At 42.5% G+C, this 18,409-nt stretch overlaps 1 protein-coding gene across 2 annotated transcripts; it reads right to left on the reverse strand.

Annotated features, from left to right (window-relative positions):
- Positions 1 to 1,715: 1,715 nt before the first annotated feature.
- Positions 1,716 to 5,938, reverse strand: LOC147641294 (pentatricopeptide repeat-containing protein At3g26782, mitochondrial-like). Of its 2 annotated transcripts, none has more exons than XM_086820265.1 (2): positions 5,529 to 5,938; positions 1,716 to 5,218 (listed from the first exon to the last, which is right to left on the reverse strand). In XM_086820265.1, the coding sequence occupies exon 2, from the start codon at positions 5,065 to 5,067 to the stop codon at positions 2,788 to 2,790; it is 2,280 nt and encodes a 759-aa protein (XP_086676391.1). In that variant the 5' UTR covers positions 5,068 to 5,218; positions 5,529 to 5,938; the 3' UTR covers positions 1,716 to 2,787. The 2 variants fall into 2 exon arrangements, with proteins under 2 accessions (XP_086676391.1, XP_086676383.1); XM_086820257.1 differs by having other exon boundaries at positions 1,716 to 5,178; positions 5,529 to 5,916.
- Positions 5,939 to 18,409: the final 12,471 nt, after the last annotated feature.

An 18,409-nucleotide genomic window follows, 5' to 3' on the forward strand; every position in this document is an offset into this window, starting at 1 on the left:
GGCTCCAACTTGGATCCTTGGGTCGACATCTTGAAGAGGGCAAGGTGAGAGAAAATATTTATCTTGCACAAGGAGAGTGCTAGAGAGCTTGAGAGCTTGAGAGATGTGTGGCAAGAAGCCCACTTAAGGGAAATTTATAGGCTTCCCCAAAAGCCTACTTAGCTTTTGCTTTTGTGGTTTTATATATATATATATATATATACATATATATACATATGTATATATATATATATGTATATATATATATATATATGTATATATAATATATACATATATATATATACATATATATATATATATACATATATATATATATATACATATATATATATACATATATATATATACATATATATATATATGTTTATATATATATTCTGTTTTCTTTTTAAAAAACACTTACAAAGCAATACGTGGGTTTTTTAAACCCTTTCTAAGGTTCAGTAAAAACAAACGAAAGTAAAGACAAACGTGGATTGTTTTTTTTTCTTAAAAAAATAAAAGCTAAAAACTCCACGCCACGCTTTTGCGCTGTTCGCTTTTTTGGTGTGCCCGATTTCCTGCCACCCGTACGCCTGTAATTAACGCCCGCATGCTTGTGTGGATCACCTGCGCACGTGGTTAGCCGCCTGCACTCGGCTAGCGCCTCCGCGTGTACCTTCGCGTGTACTTGGCCACCTCCACATCCACGTCCACATGGGCGCCTGTGCCAACCTGCGCCTAGCTGCGCATATAACCGGCCACCTGAGCTCTATGCGCCTACTTGGTTGTGACTACCAGCCCCGACTACAAATGACCACCTGCCCTGGCTGCGCAGTCTTTCAGGCGCTACAAAGACATGAATAGCCTTCGCTTCTTCTCAATCTCTCTCTCTCTCTCTCTCTCTCAAAAAACAGCCAACATGCCTTTTCTTTTTCCTCTCTAAAACTGTTCATACGATTGCAAACACATCCAGCCCTTCTTCTTTGCAAAGCAAACGGCCCATACTAGACCACAATCTTCATCACGGGTTCCTACGATGCAAAAGCAACATGCTGAACTTGAAAAAACAGCAGTATGAACAAAAAAACAGCAATCTTCTCGAACTCGTACCTTTTCATAGACCTCATCTTCTCTACCTACCGACTTGCTCATTCTCGAGGCTTGCTCTGATACCACTGTCAAATCCCCATAGGATCACCTCGTAGAACACTCCTGGTACAAGACTCGAAACTTGCAAACAAAACCAAACAAACGTGAAGGGGGTGCAGGCATGACTCACCTCCCAACCTTGACAGCCGTGGGCAAGCCCACAAGTCTTGGCTGTCCCCACCGAGCCACGAGCTGAGCTAACTAGATGGACGTACCGACCAATCTCAACCTCGTGACGTCCCATACCACCACCAAGCTACCCTCGCGGGCCTCGAGACTGCTGCCGGCGCCTCGGCTGCATAAAGCAGGTGCACGTCTGCACTAGATCCAGGCTCCTGACCATAGAGCTCTCACAAAGACATGCGAGACTCTATGAACTAATGACTAACCTTGGCCACCCTTATATAGGCTCTTGGCCGGTCATCGGGCGTCCACACTTGGACGCCCGCCCGTCCATACTTGGGTGCCCGCCCATTAGTTTATCCCTAACTCAGCTTGCCAATCAGCCTGCCTAACTCCAAGCCTCCCCAAACCTCGAAGCTAGTCTTGTGTGCGTGTGTAGCACACGGTAGATACACACTGTGCACATGACACGAGAGCTGAATCAGATTATCCAAATGAACATCCTTGGCAATAAAATCAAAAGTAGTCCTTGAGAGCGAGACCTTGATTCCCACTTGTGGCTTTGTGGTTCTTTAATACGGTAAACAATCATTCTAGGTATTTGGAGCTTTGTGCTTCCATCAATGAGGAACAGCATGTTTGGTTGATGTTTGTTAGTAGCATACTTCATTTGTCTTTAAAAGCCTCCACCGTTGGGAGGTTTCTATGTACCTCAATTATCAACAGATACATAATTTCAGAGGAGCATCAGCAGGTAAATCCTTCCAAAGAGGACCAGCCTTGCCATCTGTGATGCAAAAATCTCATCATTCATCCTGGTGTAAGGACCTTGATTTTTGTCTTTTAGGGCCTGGAACTCGCCTCTCAGTCAAGCTGCGGCCAATAATTTCACATCACATACAATGAGTGATACTTGTCTCTCTGAGAACAATCAACTACTAAAAGGATTTCTTCCGCCTCAGAAAGGTCCCGAGGAACAGCTTGTGATTCTTCCCAATCATTTTGAGTGCTAACCAAGAACTCCTCATCCTCCTACATTCAAGTGCATAGATTGCCACCCTCCAATTTTAGCATCTTCTCTGCAAATGTATGCAACCTGATCACTAGATGGCACGTTCATTTCCAACTACATAAACTGCTGAACTGCCTCCAATGTCTTCCCACTACGGCGTGATGTGGACTATTTGGTTATCATGTTTTGACCAGCATAGTCTTGGTGATACTTATGTTCAATCTCATGACAAAACGCCTTCAGAATATGCATTACATGCTGAAGCTCTTCCTGCAAACCTACGCATTAAGGATCATCACAGTTGTGAGTTGGGAAAGGAAAGATCTGGGCAGTGGAGTTCGACTGTCAGAAAAAGCTGACTCAGCATCTCCAGCACCTAACTGTCAATATCAGCACTAACCTTTGTGCTCATCAGTAACCTTTTGTGCATGCTGTCCCACGTCAATGTCTGGGCAGAATGCTGATGGGTCTGTTGCCTGCTGTCTTGCCTACCTCCATCAGTTTCTTTTCACAAACAAGCATCACCAGTAATCTCCACATGAGCACAAGCCATTAAAAAATTGATGAAAACGGTTGGCATCCCTCAACAAGACCTCCCGCCCAACTACCTTGGAGATGACCTTAAATGCAGAATGGCAGTCATGGCATACACGTAGATTCTTGATGATGCGGAGAGGTGTCCCCGGAGCCGTGCTGATGAGGCCAAACATAACAGCCAACTTTTCACTATGATACCACAACAAGTGCTCTTTCAGCTCTTCATCCACATCATGCAACACTAACCTTGTATGAGGTACATAGCCTGCTTCCTTCAGCTGAGTGCTCAACCTTCCCAGCTCACCATAAATCTCTTCTGTCTGTGGGTGCAACCCATCTCGGACCACAAATTTATGAACTTTGTTGTCAACCTCGATGGCGCTAAACCCGGTTTTCTTCTTTACACCCATATCCGCCATTTTTTTCCGAACTCTTGCCACATCGTCCCATCTGCCTTCTGCTGCATACATGTTTGAGAGCAGTATGAACGGTGAATCATTCTGTGAGTTTAGCTGAATCGAATGTTCTGCTGCACGCTTTCCTCGTTCTACATCTCCGTATATGCGGCACGCACCAAGTAAGGTCTCCCATATCAGAGAATCAGGTTGAAATGGCATGCCTTTTATGACATCCTCTGCCTCTTTCAGATGCCCGGCTCGCCCATAAAGGTCTACCATGCATCCGTAATGCTCCACCGTTGGCGGAATGCCATGAACATCCTGCATAGAATTAAAAAATCGGACCCCCTGATCCACAAGCCCTGCGTGACTGCAAGCTGAGAGAGCACTAACAAACGTAACCTCATTTGGCTCCACTCCTGCTGCCTGCATTTTTGATATAATCTCAAAGGTCTTCTTACCAAAACCATGCTGGGCATATGCTGTTATTAAGGCATTCCATGAGATCACGTCATGCTCACACATATGGTCAAACACCATCTGAGCATCTGTCAAGCTTCCACACTTGCCATACATGTTGATAAGAGCCGCTCCCACTAAAATGTCTGATTCAAATCCTAAGCTCCGGATGCTTTTATGGATCACCTTCCCCTCATTTAGGTCTGCGAGAACCGCACATGCCCCAAGAACACTAGCAAAAGTAATCTCATCTGGTTTCACACCATCCAGTTGCATCTGTTGAAACAACTCCAGAGCCTCCGTGCCATGCCTGTGCTGCGTATAGGCACCAATCATGACAGTCCATAAGTACACATTCCGTGGATAGATTTTATCAAAAACCTTCCTTGCATCCTCCAAGCACTTGCACTTGTTATACATGTCAATTAACGCAGTTGCCACCACCACATCCGACTCGAGTCCTCGGTCTACAATGATAGCATGGATGTTTGCACCATCTACTAGAGCAGACACACTGGCACATGCGGATATTACTGTGCTGAAGGTGAAGTCATCTGGCTTAAAGCCCAGTTGGACCATTCGTTTATAAAGCTCAACAGCCTCCTGCCCTTGTCCATGCTGGGTATAGGTGGCAATGATGGTGTTCCAGGACACCACATCATGGGCACCCATTTTCTTGAACTCATTCTCGGCATCCCCCAGACTTCCACACTTACTATACATACTTACAAGGGCATTACCAACTATGACAAATGCATCAAGCCCAGCATCCAAAATGCCTGCATGTATTAATCTACCTTCCACAAGATCTGCTAAACCAGCACACGCCTCCAAGAGAACAAGAAAGGTGATGCAGTCCGGCATCATGCCTTCCTTTTGCATTCGCTTGTAGATGTGAAGAGCATCAATGGCATGCCTTTGCTGGACGTGTATTCCAATCATGGAATTCCATGCAACCACATCCTGCTCTTGTAACTTGTCAAAGGCCCTCTCTGCATCATCCAAGCCTTTGCACCTTCCATACATGTTTATTACAACAGTACCCACGACCACATCGGATTCAAACCCACACTCAATAATGCATGAATGTACAAATCTACCATCCGGTAGCGCTGCCTCATTCGTACATGCATTGAGAGCCGTGATTACCGTGACTTCATTCAGTTCCTCGCCCAAATCCCACATCTGATGAAAGAGTAGGAGAGCTTTCTTGCACTGACCCTGATGGGTATATGATGAGATCATGAGGTTCCACGAAAACACCGTTCTCTGTGGCATTTGATCAAAGACGGTGCGAGCCTGCCGTAACGCTCCACATTTGTCATACATCTGGATCAGCAAGTTTCCAAGGAAAGTGTCCTGTCCAAGCCCACTTGCAACAATGTGGTCATGTACCAGCTTGCCCATTGGGAATGCCTTCGAATCGCCACAACATCTTACGAGATGCACATAAAGCTCAGGGTCAACGTCCAGACCCTGTTGGTAATAAAGCTGATCCACACGCTCCTTCAATGTGCCCTGGCCAAATCCCTCTATTCAGGCTTCTTGGCAAGAGCACCTAATTGAAAAAATAGCTTTTTTCTTAGCAAAAAAAAAAGGTAGAAAAAAAAACTTTATTAAGAAAAAGTGAAAGAGAAAAAAGGGTTTACAGGCTCTTTATAATTTATTCTTAGTTTTTAAGGAAGACAAAAACAACTCTCTCTCTCTCTCTCACACACACACGCGCGCGCGTGTGCGCGCAGTCACACACACAGAACGCATACCTCTTCAGCCCTGGGTATTGGGCTCTGTATATATTCTCTCTCTCTCTCTCTCTCTCTCTCTCTCTCTCTCACACACACACACACACACACACACACAGCGCATACCTCTTCAACCCTGATTGAGCTTTTGGGTATTGGGCTCTTCTGTAAATTGGCTTCAACTTCAAGATTGCGTTTATGCGGAAGGGTTTGGATGAAAGGTTCATTCCAAGTAACTGGCTGCTGCTTCTTGTGCATATTTTCGGATAATTTGGGCTCCTCTTCAATCGCCAAGGTGAGACATTCATGGCGGTTTTTTGCAGCCATCGTTCCTTGAATAGATGGGGGTCTCTGCCTGCTTTGAGAGAAACCATAGCTGAAATCACCACTGCATACGGGCTGAAAGTGGGCCGAGTGTGGAAACGACCTCTCCATGGCTCCTCACGCCCACAAATTTAGGGCGTTTACACAAATCGTCCTCAAATTTCAATTCTCTTTTTCTCCTAAAAATTCGCGTGGGCAGAAGAGTGAGCCAATCAGTTCACATGAAGACATCGTGGACACAAGAACAACATAATTCATGAATTGGGTGTGAGGGGACTATACTATCTATTCAATATTGATAATGAGAGGAGAGCTTGCATTCAATGTCCCTCTCCATGCTCCACCCAGATGCATCTGCTAGTTTATGTTGTAGATGAGGTTGCAGTTGCTGGAACAGTCCATTCAAGATGGATGTTCTTTTTGGAGAGGTTTATGAAGACATTAAAGGGATTTGTTCGCCAAATGGCTCGCCCGGAGAGAAGTATGTCAGAAGGGTGGCTGATACAAGAGTCCCTTGTTTACATCACTGAATATTTAAGTTCATCAGATCCAGAGATACCTCGACTATGGTCTCAAGAGTCTAACAGGCGAGTCATTAGTGAGGAACCTCAAGGCCAAGGCATTAAGAGAAAGATGGATAACAATTTGCGGGAAAAAATCAACAAATTTTGCATCTTGAACTCGCATGTAATGGAGAAGTGGATTGAGACATATGAAGCTCTCAAGCGACAGCGAGTACAAGATCGTTTAAGTTTCAGAAGGAATCGCACTACAAGAAATCTCCCATATCCAGAAGGTCTGCAAGCTCTTCTGGACTTTCCCACAGGTAGATGGCTAGAAGCTACAATTTTAGAAGCCAAACGTGCTGGTTTAACTATAACAGAGGAGGAGGAGGAGCTTACAAAAGGATGCGATTGGCATGTCAGTGTTTAAGTTCTACATCTCTCTCTTTTTTTTCTCTACATGTCTCAGTTATTATTTGTCCATCAACAATCTTTATGTGCTATTTGTAGTATCACAAATATGGGGCGTTTTGGTCACATAGACGTCATTTTCGAGTAGAACGAATAGACCAAAGAAGAGAAACCTTTGATTGTGGTGTCACAGCACAATTTGTTTAAGAAAGTCGAGCAAGTGCAAGTGATGATAACACAATTAGTGGAAAGCTTGATTACTTTGGAACCATTCAAGACATACTAAAGGTTGGCTTTAGAAGTTTTGAGTTGTTTGTCTTTGATGTGAAGTGGTTCAAGGTAATCACAAATGGGCCACATGCAACTGTACGTAGAGACAAGAGTGGCCTCATCCAAGTAGACTCCACAAAGGTATGGACCGATCAGCAAGATACTTTTATGCGCCCAGAGCATTGTGAGCAGGTTGTCTTTAAAGCGGATCCAAAAGATCCACGCTGGCTATTTGTGGTTCAAGTCGCCCCTTGCAGTAAGCAAATTTGTGAAGAATTAGATCTACAACAGGGTGGTGGGGATTCACAGGGTGGTGGGGAGCAACAAGAACAAGCCGATATCAACAATGAAGAGGAGCAACTAGAGCAAGATCCATGCAAACCGATGAAACACGAAAATCTATTAAGGAAGAAGAGGTGCAAACCAAAATGAAGCTGGAAAACCTGTTTGAGGAAGAAGACATAGATGATGAGGACAACTTCATCAAGGGACTTTTAATGATGAGGATACTGAAATGTACATAGAAATAGATCTCTTTGGGGCTATTGATCTTAATGAGGATGATAGAATAGATAATGATTTTTAAAATGATGTATCTTAATGATTATGCAAATAGTTATGACATATTTGTAATGATTTTATGACATTGAAGGTGCAAAGTGATATGGTTTACCATTGTTGTTTAGGGAAGTTAATGTTTGTCATATGGTCCTTTCATTGTTTACCATTGTTAATGTTTACCGTCATAATCACTAGTACTTGCACTACTTGACGTTTATTTTAGTAGAAGGTGGGGAGGGACGATCTCAATTCTCTGACCCAACACATAGACTGCAGGTGCAAAGTGATATGGTTTACCATTGTTGTTTATTATTGTTAATGTTTGTCATATGGTTCTTTCATTGTGTATCATGTAATTTTCATTTCACACAAGTTTGTCATATGGTTTTTTGTCCAACAGGCCATGGGTGATGACTCACCGTCGCTCAACTACAGTCCTAATTTCTCATTTAACCCTACACCTCAGGGCATGAGTCTCGACCAGTTATATGGTTTTTTCTCGTCCATGACTCCAGAGCAGAGAGCCATGGCTCAAACTTATTAGGGTTCTGAAGCAGGGACATCTGCCTCACCATCTGGCTTTACGACGGTAGTTCCCACACCTGTAGGTACGACAGCAGTTCCCACACCTCATACCACACAGCCTTCCACTCCTCTTACAACTCGATCTACCACCTCTTCTTCACATAGACGTCGCTCACGTAGTAGGTCTTCAGGGGGAGGTGGTTGTGGTGGTAGTGCCACAGATGCTATGACACCACCACCACGTGAGCGTCGTCCACATGGTTTCACCTTCCACTCCTTGGGGTGCACATGACCGTGACAACAACAAGATATACACAATTAGGGATGGGGAACCTATAATGAATAGTGCAGGGAAGGCAATGAAGACACGAATTCGACAATTGTGCACTATACAGTTTCACAACTCTGTTATGACTTTCTGGGATCAGCAAGATAAGGAGAAGAAAAATTACATAAATACAAAGATAAAGCAAGAGTTTCAGCCATCTGACCCTAGGAATCTCGTCTCTAATGAGTGGATACAATATGCAGCTCGCATTTTGATGGGGCATCGTAGGTCAGAGGCGAGGGATGCATTTAGAGAGGGGAAAGAGAAACCTGTTTGGCTAGATGATGGAGTGGGAAGGCATAGCTCAGGAGCTCACAGAGACCCCAAAGAGGTTTCAAAAACAAAGAGAGGCGGCAAGGACGAGACTCCAAATCACACATCTCGGCGTGATTCTGCCAAGAGATGTGTGATTTGTCAAAAGCTTGGACAGCCAGATAATTCAGATAGAATATCAGATCATCCTATTTTGCCTTTGGAACCATTTCAGAAGTGGGGAATTGATTTTGTGGGACCTGTCAAACCAACAACTCAAAGAGGTAACAGGTATATCCTTGTTGCTACTGATTATTGTACAAAATGGGCTGAGGCTGTAGCTCTGAAGGATAACAAGGCTGCAAGTGTTGCAAAGTTCTTGTATCACAATATTATGACCAGGTTTGGGTGTCCCGTAGAACTGGTAAGTGATAGGGGAACTCACTTTCTGAATGATGTAATTTCTGAATTAACAAGAACTCATATGATTATGCACACAAAGTCTACAGCTTATCATCCCCAGGCGAATGGACAAGCTGAGAGTACCAACAAGACATTGGTAAGGATCCTAAAGAAGATTGTGCAGGATAACCAGAAAGATTGGGACTTGAAGCTGGACTCTGCTTTGTGGTCTCATAGAACAGCTTTTAAAGTTACAACAGGGATGACACCATTCAGGTTGGTATATGGATTAGAAGCAGTTGTGCCTATGGAATTTGTGGTACCAAGTTTAAGAGTAACTGCTGAGAAAATGTCTCCAAGTTTGTCAGTGAAGTACAGGAGCAGGTATTTGATGCAGTTGGAAGAGGACAGATTAGTCAGTTCTTACATCACTGAGGTGATTCAAAGAAGAAGACAAGCTTGGGTGAGTATGAATGTCAAATTTAAGGTGTTTCAGGTTGGTGATTGGGTGATGGTGTACAATTCCAGGTTGGGACCTCATCCTGGTAAGCTAACACTGAGATACAAAGGGCCTTATCAAATTGTTGAAGATCTGGGACAAGGAACCTTTATTGTGGCTGATGTTTTTGGAACTAGGGTTGAGAAACCAATTAATGGGTTCAGGTTGAAAAAGTTTCAAGGAAAACCACCACATTTGGATTGGGCAAGTTCAGCATTGGTACAGGTGCTGGAAAAACAGATGTTGATGAATGAAGAGTTGGATGTAAATGGAGTGCTGATGGCACAAGGGGATGTACAGATTCTGAAGCAACAAATGCATAGCACTATGCAGGATTCTTGGGGAATGATCAAGGAGAGGATGTCTACAATGATAAATTATCCCTATGCTGTTATGAAAACAGGGTTTGTAACTCAGCATGAGGCAAGATTGGTAGAAGAGGTTGGACAGTTGAAGAAAGAACGTGAGTACTGGATTCAGCAGGTACAGGAACTGAAAAAGATGCAGAGTGAAGATTCAGAGTGATAGGACTGTGGAGGAAGTGTTTCAGGAACCAGAAGTTCAGGTGGAAGTACCTATTATAAATTTGAGTGTGCAAACAGCAAGTCAGAGTGAGCAACCAGTGGAGACTTCAGTGGAAGATAAATCAGCAGAGAAGACTGAAGTTTTGAAGGAGGTTCCAGTTGTTGAAGGGATGCAGGCTGAGCAGCAAAGTGATATAGTACCTGACATTTGAAGAAGCAGCATCAAATTTTGTCATGTGGCCAGTATTTTCTGATCAAGGGATTGTGAATTCAAGTCCGATTTCCTTGAAATCAACCACCGGGCTGTGCCATGTGTTGAACTACAGATAGAATACCTAATAGTTACCTAATAGTTGCTTAGTCGGATATATGTATCTTTGCTCAGTCGGAATTCTACTCAGTCGGATTGTTGATCAGTCGGAGTTTGTTATGATCTGGTTAGTCGGATATCATCTGTTAATGTCTTGTGACATTCTAGTTACAACCGTCTAAACTGTCTGAAGTCGCCTATTTATAGGGGCTTTGTAGTCGTCTTTTAGAAGAAGAAGAAGAAGAAAGCAATGTACGATTCATCTTGATCAATCAAACATGGTATTTCAGTTCTGTTCTGTTATTCTCTATCTTGTTTAGCACATCTCTGATTAATCCGTGTTTTCTATGCTCTGTTTGTGTTTAGCCTGATGTGGGAATTGAAGTTAGTGTTACCTAATGGGGGTGTCTTTGCTGTGTCAGAAGTAGTTAGTTGTGTTGTGTTTGAGAACCCTAAACACATTACCATAATGTTAAACTATTAGTATATGATCAAAATATTCATGAGTAATGTTTCTTTATCTGAAAAATACAAAAACGAGCACAGTTGTCTTTTGTGCTCTATTTTGGACAGAATGGTGCTGTCTGTTTACTGCTGTTGAGTCCTGATGACTGCAACATGTAGTAGGCAACACCATTCTGTCCAAAAAAAAATCACTGCTATGGTCGTCAGTATGATGTGCGCCGGTATATGCACCTGTATATGCGTCGGTATGTGCGCTGGTATGTGCGCCTGTATATGCGTCGATATGTGTGTCGGTATGTGCGCCGGTATATATATCGGGTATTATCGACGCAAATACCAACGTTGTGGTTTCGACGCAAATACTAGGGTTTATACCGATGATGGGGCTTTTTTAGACCCCGTTTAATGACGTCGGTATAAGCGTCGGTATTAGGCTATCATGTAGTAGTGAGGTTGCTAGAAATGCAATCCATAATACATAACACACACTATGTGTTGTGTCCACACACAGCTAACCCTAGCTAATGTCCACACACACTGACCAGCTGGACACGGTCATTTATGTCTCACACATGCTACTACCTAACATGCTAGCACATAGCACAGGTGGCACACGCTGACATCGAGCTTGAATCTCAACAGCCCCTCTCAAGCTCATGATGTACTGGCACAAATGAAGATGTAGATGAGCTTGGGCTATCAAAGCTCTCAACACTCCCCCTCAAGCTCATCCCACGTACTCCCAACATAGTACGGAAGTACTCAAACTTCTCCCTGCTAAGTGGCTTTGTAAAGATGTCGGCCACCTACTCTTCAGTCTTCACATATTGCAGATCCACTGTACCATCCAACACTTTCTCTCTGACAAAGTGATAGTGGACCTCTATGTGTTTGGTCCGCGCATGAAAAACTGGATTCTTGGCCAACTGTATGCTGCTCATGTTGTCACAATGAATGACAACTTTGCCATCAATAGGCTCACCCAAATCAGCCAAGAGATTCTTTAACCATACTCCTTCACATGTAGCAATGGCTGCACCCCTGTATTCAGCCTCTGTACTAGATAAAGCAACAGTAGGTTGCTTCTTGCTACTCTAACTCACCACTACACTTCCAAATGTAAAGGCATAACTACTAGTAGACCTCCTATCATACGAGCTACCTGCCCAATCTGCGTCTGTGTAGCCATGTATATCCAAGCCTTTACCATGCTCATAAAGAAGACCATAATGTGCAGTGGTCTTTACATATCGCATAATGCGTCTCACTGCATCCAAATGAGGTTTTCTGGGGCTCTGCATAAATTGGCTTACTAGCCCCACAGCATAACTGAGATCCGGGCATGTTATATCATATAAATAAGGCTTCCACAACCATCTTTCTATACATAGATGGATCATCCAACTCTTCACCAAAATCAGCCCGCAACTTCACATTCTACTCCAAAGGTGTACTCATTGGCTTACACCCTATCATTCCATATTTTGCCAACATATCCAATGCATATTGGCGTTGCACTAACCATGTACCTACATGGTATTTGATCACTTCAATCCCAAGAAAATATCTCAATTCACCCAAGTCTTTCATGTCGAACTGCCCACTCAATGCCTTCTTGACATGCATAACATCTGTAGCATGATCTCCTGTGACAATCAAGTCATCCACATAGATGACAAGTAAGACAATCCCATGATCTGTTTTCTTCACATAGAGTGAAGAATCTACTGTAGAAACCTGAAATCCAAGGGGAGATAAGATATCGATCGGCTCATCTTATCACTCCAAGCACGAGGTGCTTGCTTCAAACCATATAATGCTTTCTTTAATCTACATACATGAGTGGGATATCTTGGGTGTACATATCCTTCTGGCTGTGCCATATAAACTTCTTCTTGTAGATCACCATTTAGAAATGCATTTTTCACATCCATTTGATGCATTTCCCAACCATTTGTTGCAGCCATAGCAATGACTGCTCTCACTGTTCCCATCTTTGCAACTGGACTAAATGTTTCATCATAGTCCAAGCCTTGGGTTTGTGCATAACCCTTAGCTACCAATCTTGCTTTATGGCGTTCAATGGAACCATTTGACTTGCATTTCACTTTGTAAACCCATTCGCAACCAATAACATTTTTGTCTTGTGGTAATGCAACCAAATTCCATGTTTCATTTATGAACCAATGCGTCCATCTCCACATCCATTTTTGTCTTGTGGTAATGCAACCAAATCCCATGTTTCATTATGAACCAATGCGTCCATCTCAACATCCATTGCCTTCTCCCATACATGCTTTCCAATAGCTTCTGTATAGCATGTAGGTTCCACATGCTTCACCAAAGAGGTCATATATGCGTAATGCTTAGCAAAATCACGATATGTCAACCTGCCAACAACTGGATACCTGACCCTTTGGGATCTCCGCAATGCATGCGGATCACTCTAAACACCTGTCACTCTAGCATGTGGAGACACATATCTATCCTGCCTTACACCAGGTGTGCGTAAAATTGGTATGCCAAGTTCCTCATTCTCCAAACTCTCTGAACTTGACGACTCATAACCTGTAATTCCAATTCCTTCAACTTTCTTTTTCCCTTTATCCACACTCCCAATGCTCACACTCTCATGCCTCAAGCGTCCTGACCATGGACGTATAGTGCTACTCTTAGACTCTGCTGGCCCAGACATAGAAATAGAACTTGCTTGTGGCAAGTTCACATGCACATCAGCATCAAGGGAATCAATGACACCCTCATCCTTTGCTTTATACCAACTAGCAAGTTCATCAAACACCACATCTTGTGAGATAACCACTTGCCTAGTTTGTGGATTGTAACATTTATATGCCTTGCGATCCCGTGCATATCCAACAAACACACACTTTTCTGTATTAGGATCCAACTTTCTCCTTCTCTCATCAGGCACATGTACATAAGCTATGCAACCAAACACTTTGAGGTGTCCAATGTCTGGTCTAAAACCTGTAAGCCGCATCTCTGGCGTACTTCCATGTATGGTTGCTGTGGGTGTCTTATTAAGTATATACACTGCGGTGGCACATGCTTCTACCCAATAATAGTCTGGCATGCTCTTTTAATTGAGCATTGCCCTGGCCACTTCACAAATAACTCTATTCTTCCTCTCAATAACACGATTTTGCTGAGGTGTATACCTGCAAGTTAACTGTCTTCTTATGCCATGCTTTCTTAAGAAATGCTCAAAAGCATGTGAGGTGTATTCACCACCTCCATCTGTCCTCAAATATTTTATCCAAGAGCCATATTGCTTCTCTGCAAAAGCTTTGAAATCCGTAAACTTTCCCAACACTTCACTTTTCTCTCTGAGAAAGTAAATCCAAGTCATTCTGTTCAAATCATCAATGAATGTCACATAATATAAGCTGTCTTTAATGGATGGGTTTTGTGCAGGACCCCATACATCGCTATGAACTATTTCAAGTGGCCTGCTACTCATGTTGCCTTCTCTATGAAACAGCAACCTCGCCTGCTTTCCAAACTGACTGGCATCACAAACATGCATATTCCCATCATACTTGAATCTAGGCAGCCCACTAACAATGCCTCTTGCCTGCATGTTCTTTAACCTTTGTATATTCACATGTCCAATCCTTTTATGCCACATGTCAATGTCCTATACCACATTTTAGCTTTTAGAGAACATGGCTGATTTCAACTCATGAATCCCAGCCTCCAACTTAAATAACCTGCCTTCTTTCTTGCCTTTGGCAATGACTCTATATCCATTTTTAAAATCCTCAACGAAGCAACCATGCTCGTTCAAACGAACCTGTAAACCCTGTTCCACCATTTGACCAACTGAGGCTAGACTTTTTGTAATAGAAGGCACATACAAGACATCTGCCATAGACTTTGTTTCACCATTGTGCATAACCAATGGTACACTTCCAACATGTGTGATAGCATGTTGGGTATCATCTCTTGTCTCCACATAGCCTTTCACATCCATAGGCTTCATATGCTCAAACCATTCGCCAATGACAAGTCATATGGTTTGATGCTCCAGAGTCCATATACCAAGTGTCATCACTTTCAGCATTTGTCATCATAGATCCCACAACATGTTTCATGGCAAACAAGCAGTTTGCACTGCCATCATTGCTGCTGGTTTGCACTGCCATCATTGCTGCTTGATGCATAATTTCCACCATGTGCATAATGTCCACCATGTTGTGCTCTACCCCCTCTCAAATCATTTTGTTTGCGGAAACAATCACGTGCCATATGACCAAATTTCCCACAGTAATGCCATTCCATATTTTGCATAGATGTTTGTTGGCCTTGCCAACGTCCTCTATACCACGAGGATTACCTCTGCCTCTCTGAGGGGTATATCCACGACCACCTCTAGCACCATATCTAGGCTGAAAATTCTGTTGTGGTGACCTGTCCTGCCATCCACGAGACCATTACCACGGCCACGTGATGCAAATCTCCCCCTGCCTCTAAATCCTCTTTGTGAATAGAAAGCTTGATTTCTGCCATTATCATCATGGCTAATAGATGCATCATGAAAAGAATCACTGAGTTTGATTTCCTCAACAAGCAAGGGGAGTGAAACCAACTCATCAAAATCTGGTAAACCTGTACTTCGAACCGAGATGGATGTATCAAAAGACTTATACTCCTTGCCAAGACCACGCAAGGTAATGTCTACCAAATCATTATCAGGCATGGGGCATTGATTGTTGCCAATGCATCTGCATACTTCTTTATCACTCGTACATAATCATGGATGCTCCTTCCTTTCCATTTCACATTATGAATCTGTTATTGCAAATTGAGACTTGCGAGCACTAGTGTCTGTATCAAACAGCTTTACCAATGTATCCCATGCATCCTTGGGATTCTCAGCATCATGTATATGTATGAGTATAGCATCCGAGATACATAGAGACCGATAATCCAAAACTTTGTATGCTCTTTCAGACCATTACTTTATGAGCTACAACCTGTTTGCTGTGTAGGTTGTCGGGATAGTTCCGGCTAATAAGGTTCCAAAAACCTTTTCCCTTCAGAAAGCTTTTAATCCTGTACTTCCACACCTGGAAGTTCTTCCTATCCAACTTTTCACCCACAATTTGTATTGGGTTGTCTCAATGCAAATGCACCTTCCGCACACTTCCAAATCTGTAAACGAGCCTTCCTCAGCTCAACCACACTCTAATGAGTGTTCCAGATACTCCAAAGTACACAACAAACTTCACTTTTGATGTAGAAAATCAAACTGATTGCATCCAAAATGAACTGGCATACGCAGTCCAAGGTGTTTTGGCACGCTTTCTAAGGCTTCAAATTGCAATGTAGTGGTTCAATCAAGTGTGGATAACTTTCACTGACACCTAAACAAGCTCAATGTTGCATATCAACACCAATCAAGGTGCGTACATACCAATTTTGTCAAACCCCCTTCTCTGTTTTGAGAAAAACCAGTAAAAACTAGAAGTAGAATTGCTCTAATTTCTTCAATTCTTATCCAAATTGAGAGATTGCACATTCATTAGCTTAGAAATGATGTCCACTAACTCCATGTAAAAGGAATTAGACCAATTTTTTAAGATGAGAGAGTAATTAGTCGATTAATCACACTATGTTTCACTAATCACAGTAGACAGCCTGTTTAATCAGCTCATTTCCAGCACCATAATTCATAATTGCTCCAACCAATCATGTAGCTTCCTTCTCAAGTGTATGTACTACACAATTGCTAAGTCAATTTTGGAATTTATCAAACACAATACTTGATTTGAGTCCTCCACTTAGAAAAAATGTGAAAAAGTACTCTGTTTCTGCATATCTGGCTGCGCCACCTGTTCCCTGAGGGAATTTGGGATGTTTGTAGTGGTAATTGAGAGCATGTATAGTTTCCTAACACTCCAAGGCATGTGTACAACCCATCAATTGTTTGATTTTTGCAAAAAACTAGCTCTAATTTCATCAAAAATTGACCTCTCTTCTCTGTTTTGTGACAGCTTCAAAAACAGTATTTTTTCAATCACTCAAATGCATCATACTTGCTCCAAATTCATTGTAGGGCTTGCACATGAGTTGCCAATACATTCCCATTTCCCAGATACATGTTTCTTTGTCAGATTTGCATCCATTTTCACAATACATCACCGCTTCCAAGCTCCAATGGAAAGCTTGCAAAGAAACCAGAATTTTCTTTTGCTTTGGGCAACCCTAATTTGCCTTGTTTGTCCTTGAATCACCTGCAATCCACTCAAGGGTGTTTAGTAGTCCTTACCCGGTAGGCCAAGCTCTCAGATCTGATAGAAATCGGCGTGCTCCAAGCTTCATAGCATCAATGGCAAGCTTCACAGCTTTTCTTCACAGCTTCTTCTCCCTCTTCTCTCACTCACTCATAAACCCTAATAGAGAGCACCAAGCTCTGATACCATGTTGAAAAACAGGTAGAGGGAGAGGAGACACACACATAGGAGCAAACCCTAATGTATATTGCAAACCTTAACCATAGAGAGAAGCCATCTACCTTCTCACACAATGCATAAAGCTATAATCCATAATACACAACACACACTGTGTTGTGTCCACACACAGCTAACCCTAGCTAATGTCCACACACTATGACCAGTTAGACGCGGTCATTTATGTCTCTCACATGCTGCTACCTACTAACATGCTAGCACATAGCATAGCTAGCACACACGCTAACATCAAGCTTGAATCTCAACAACAAATACTATCCACCTCCCTATCTTCTTCAAATGTGGGTGGTGGTGGGGACTGAGTGGTACTAATATTGGGGGGGTTATTTAGTATGGGATATTTGATATGTTCAATAGTGAAATCATACAATATAGATACTAGTGTTTTCTCAAGATGTTTATATTTTCTTTGATAGATCTTAAGTGTATCATATGGATGATATAGAGTACTCTCATATAAACATAAGAGAACTCTCATGTAAACATAAGATAACTCTTATGTAAACATAAGTACTTATGCGTATAATAAGCCTCAAGCCACCCTTGAGTTTATAACCAAGAAAATTTGTTAAACATAAGTACTTATGCGTATAATAAGCCTCAAGCCACCCTTGAGTTTATAACCAAGAAAATTTGTTAAATATGGTTTCAAAATTGGCTGGTGTGGAGGGAAGGTTAGGTGGCATGAAAAATTATAGCGTTTCTTTGCTCTCATCCAGAATGGTGGAGTTCATGAGTACACAACACCATGATCTAAAATTACGCCACTATAGGGTGCGAAGCATATGTATACATGGCAGTGTAGTCAGTAAGATATACGTATACATGGCAGTGTAGTCAATAAGATATATGTTGTTATGAAAAATGGTCATGATGACTATGGGATCTGCATGTCCATCAGAGTTCTGCTTGTTAAGATGCATGGATCTAGGCATGGCTATGGTGGGTGAAAGTGCAAGAGACTCATAGTGAGAATATGTGAGTAGTGAAGATGATCTCAAACAAATTAGGCTGCAAGATTGATTAGCTTGCACTCATAGATAAGCTTGAGATAGTGAAATGTGAATGATTTGAATTGATTGAAAAGGACCCCTTTTATATGAGGTGGTACATGGGTTACCTTGGGCTCAATTTATGGG

The sequence above is a fragment of the Cibotium barometz genome, chromosome 2 (assembly GCF_041138505.1).
Source record: "Cibotium barometz isolate CiBa-2024 chromosome 2, ASM4113850v1, whole genome shotgun sequence".
Classification (NCBI taxonomy): Eukaryota; Viridiplantae; Streptophyta; class Polypodiopsida; order Cyatheales; family Cibotiaceae; genus Cibotium; species Cibotium barometz.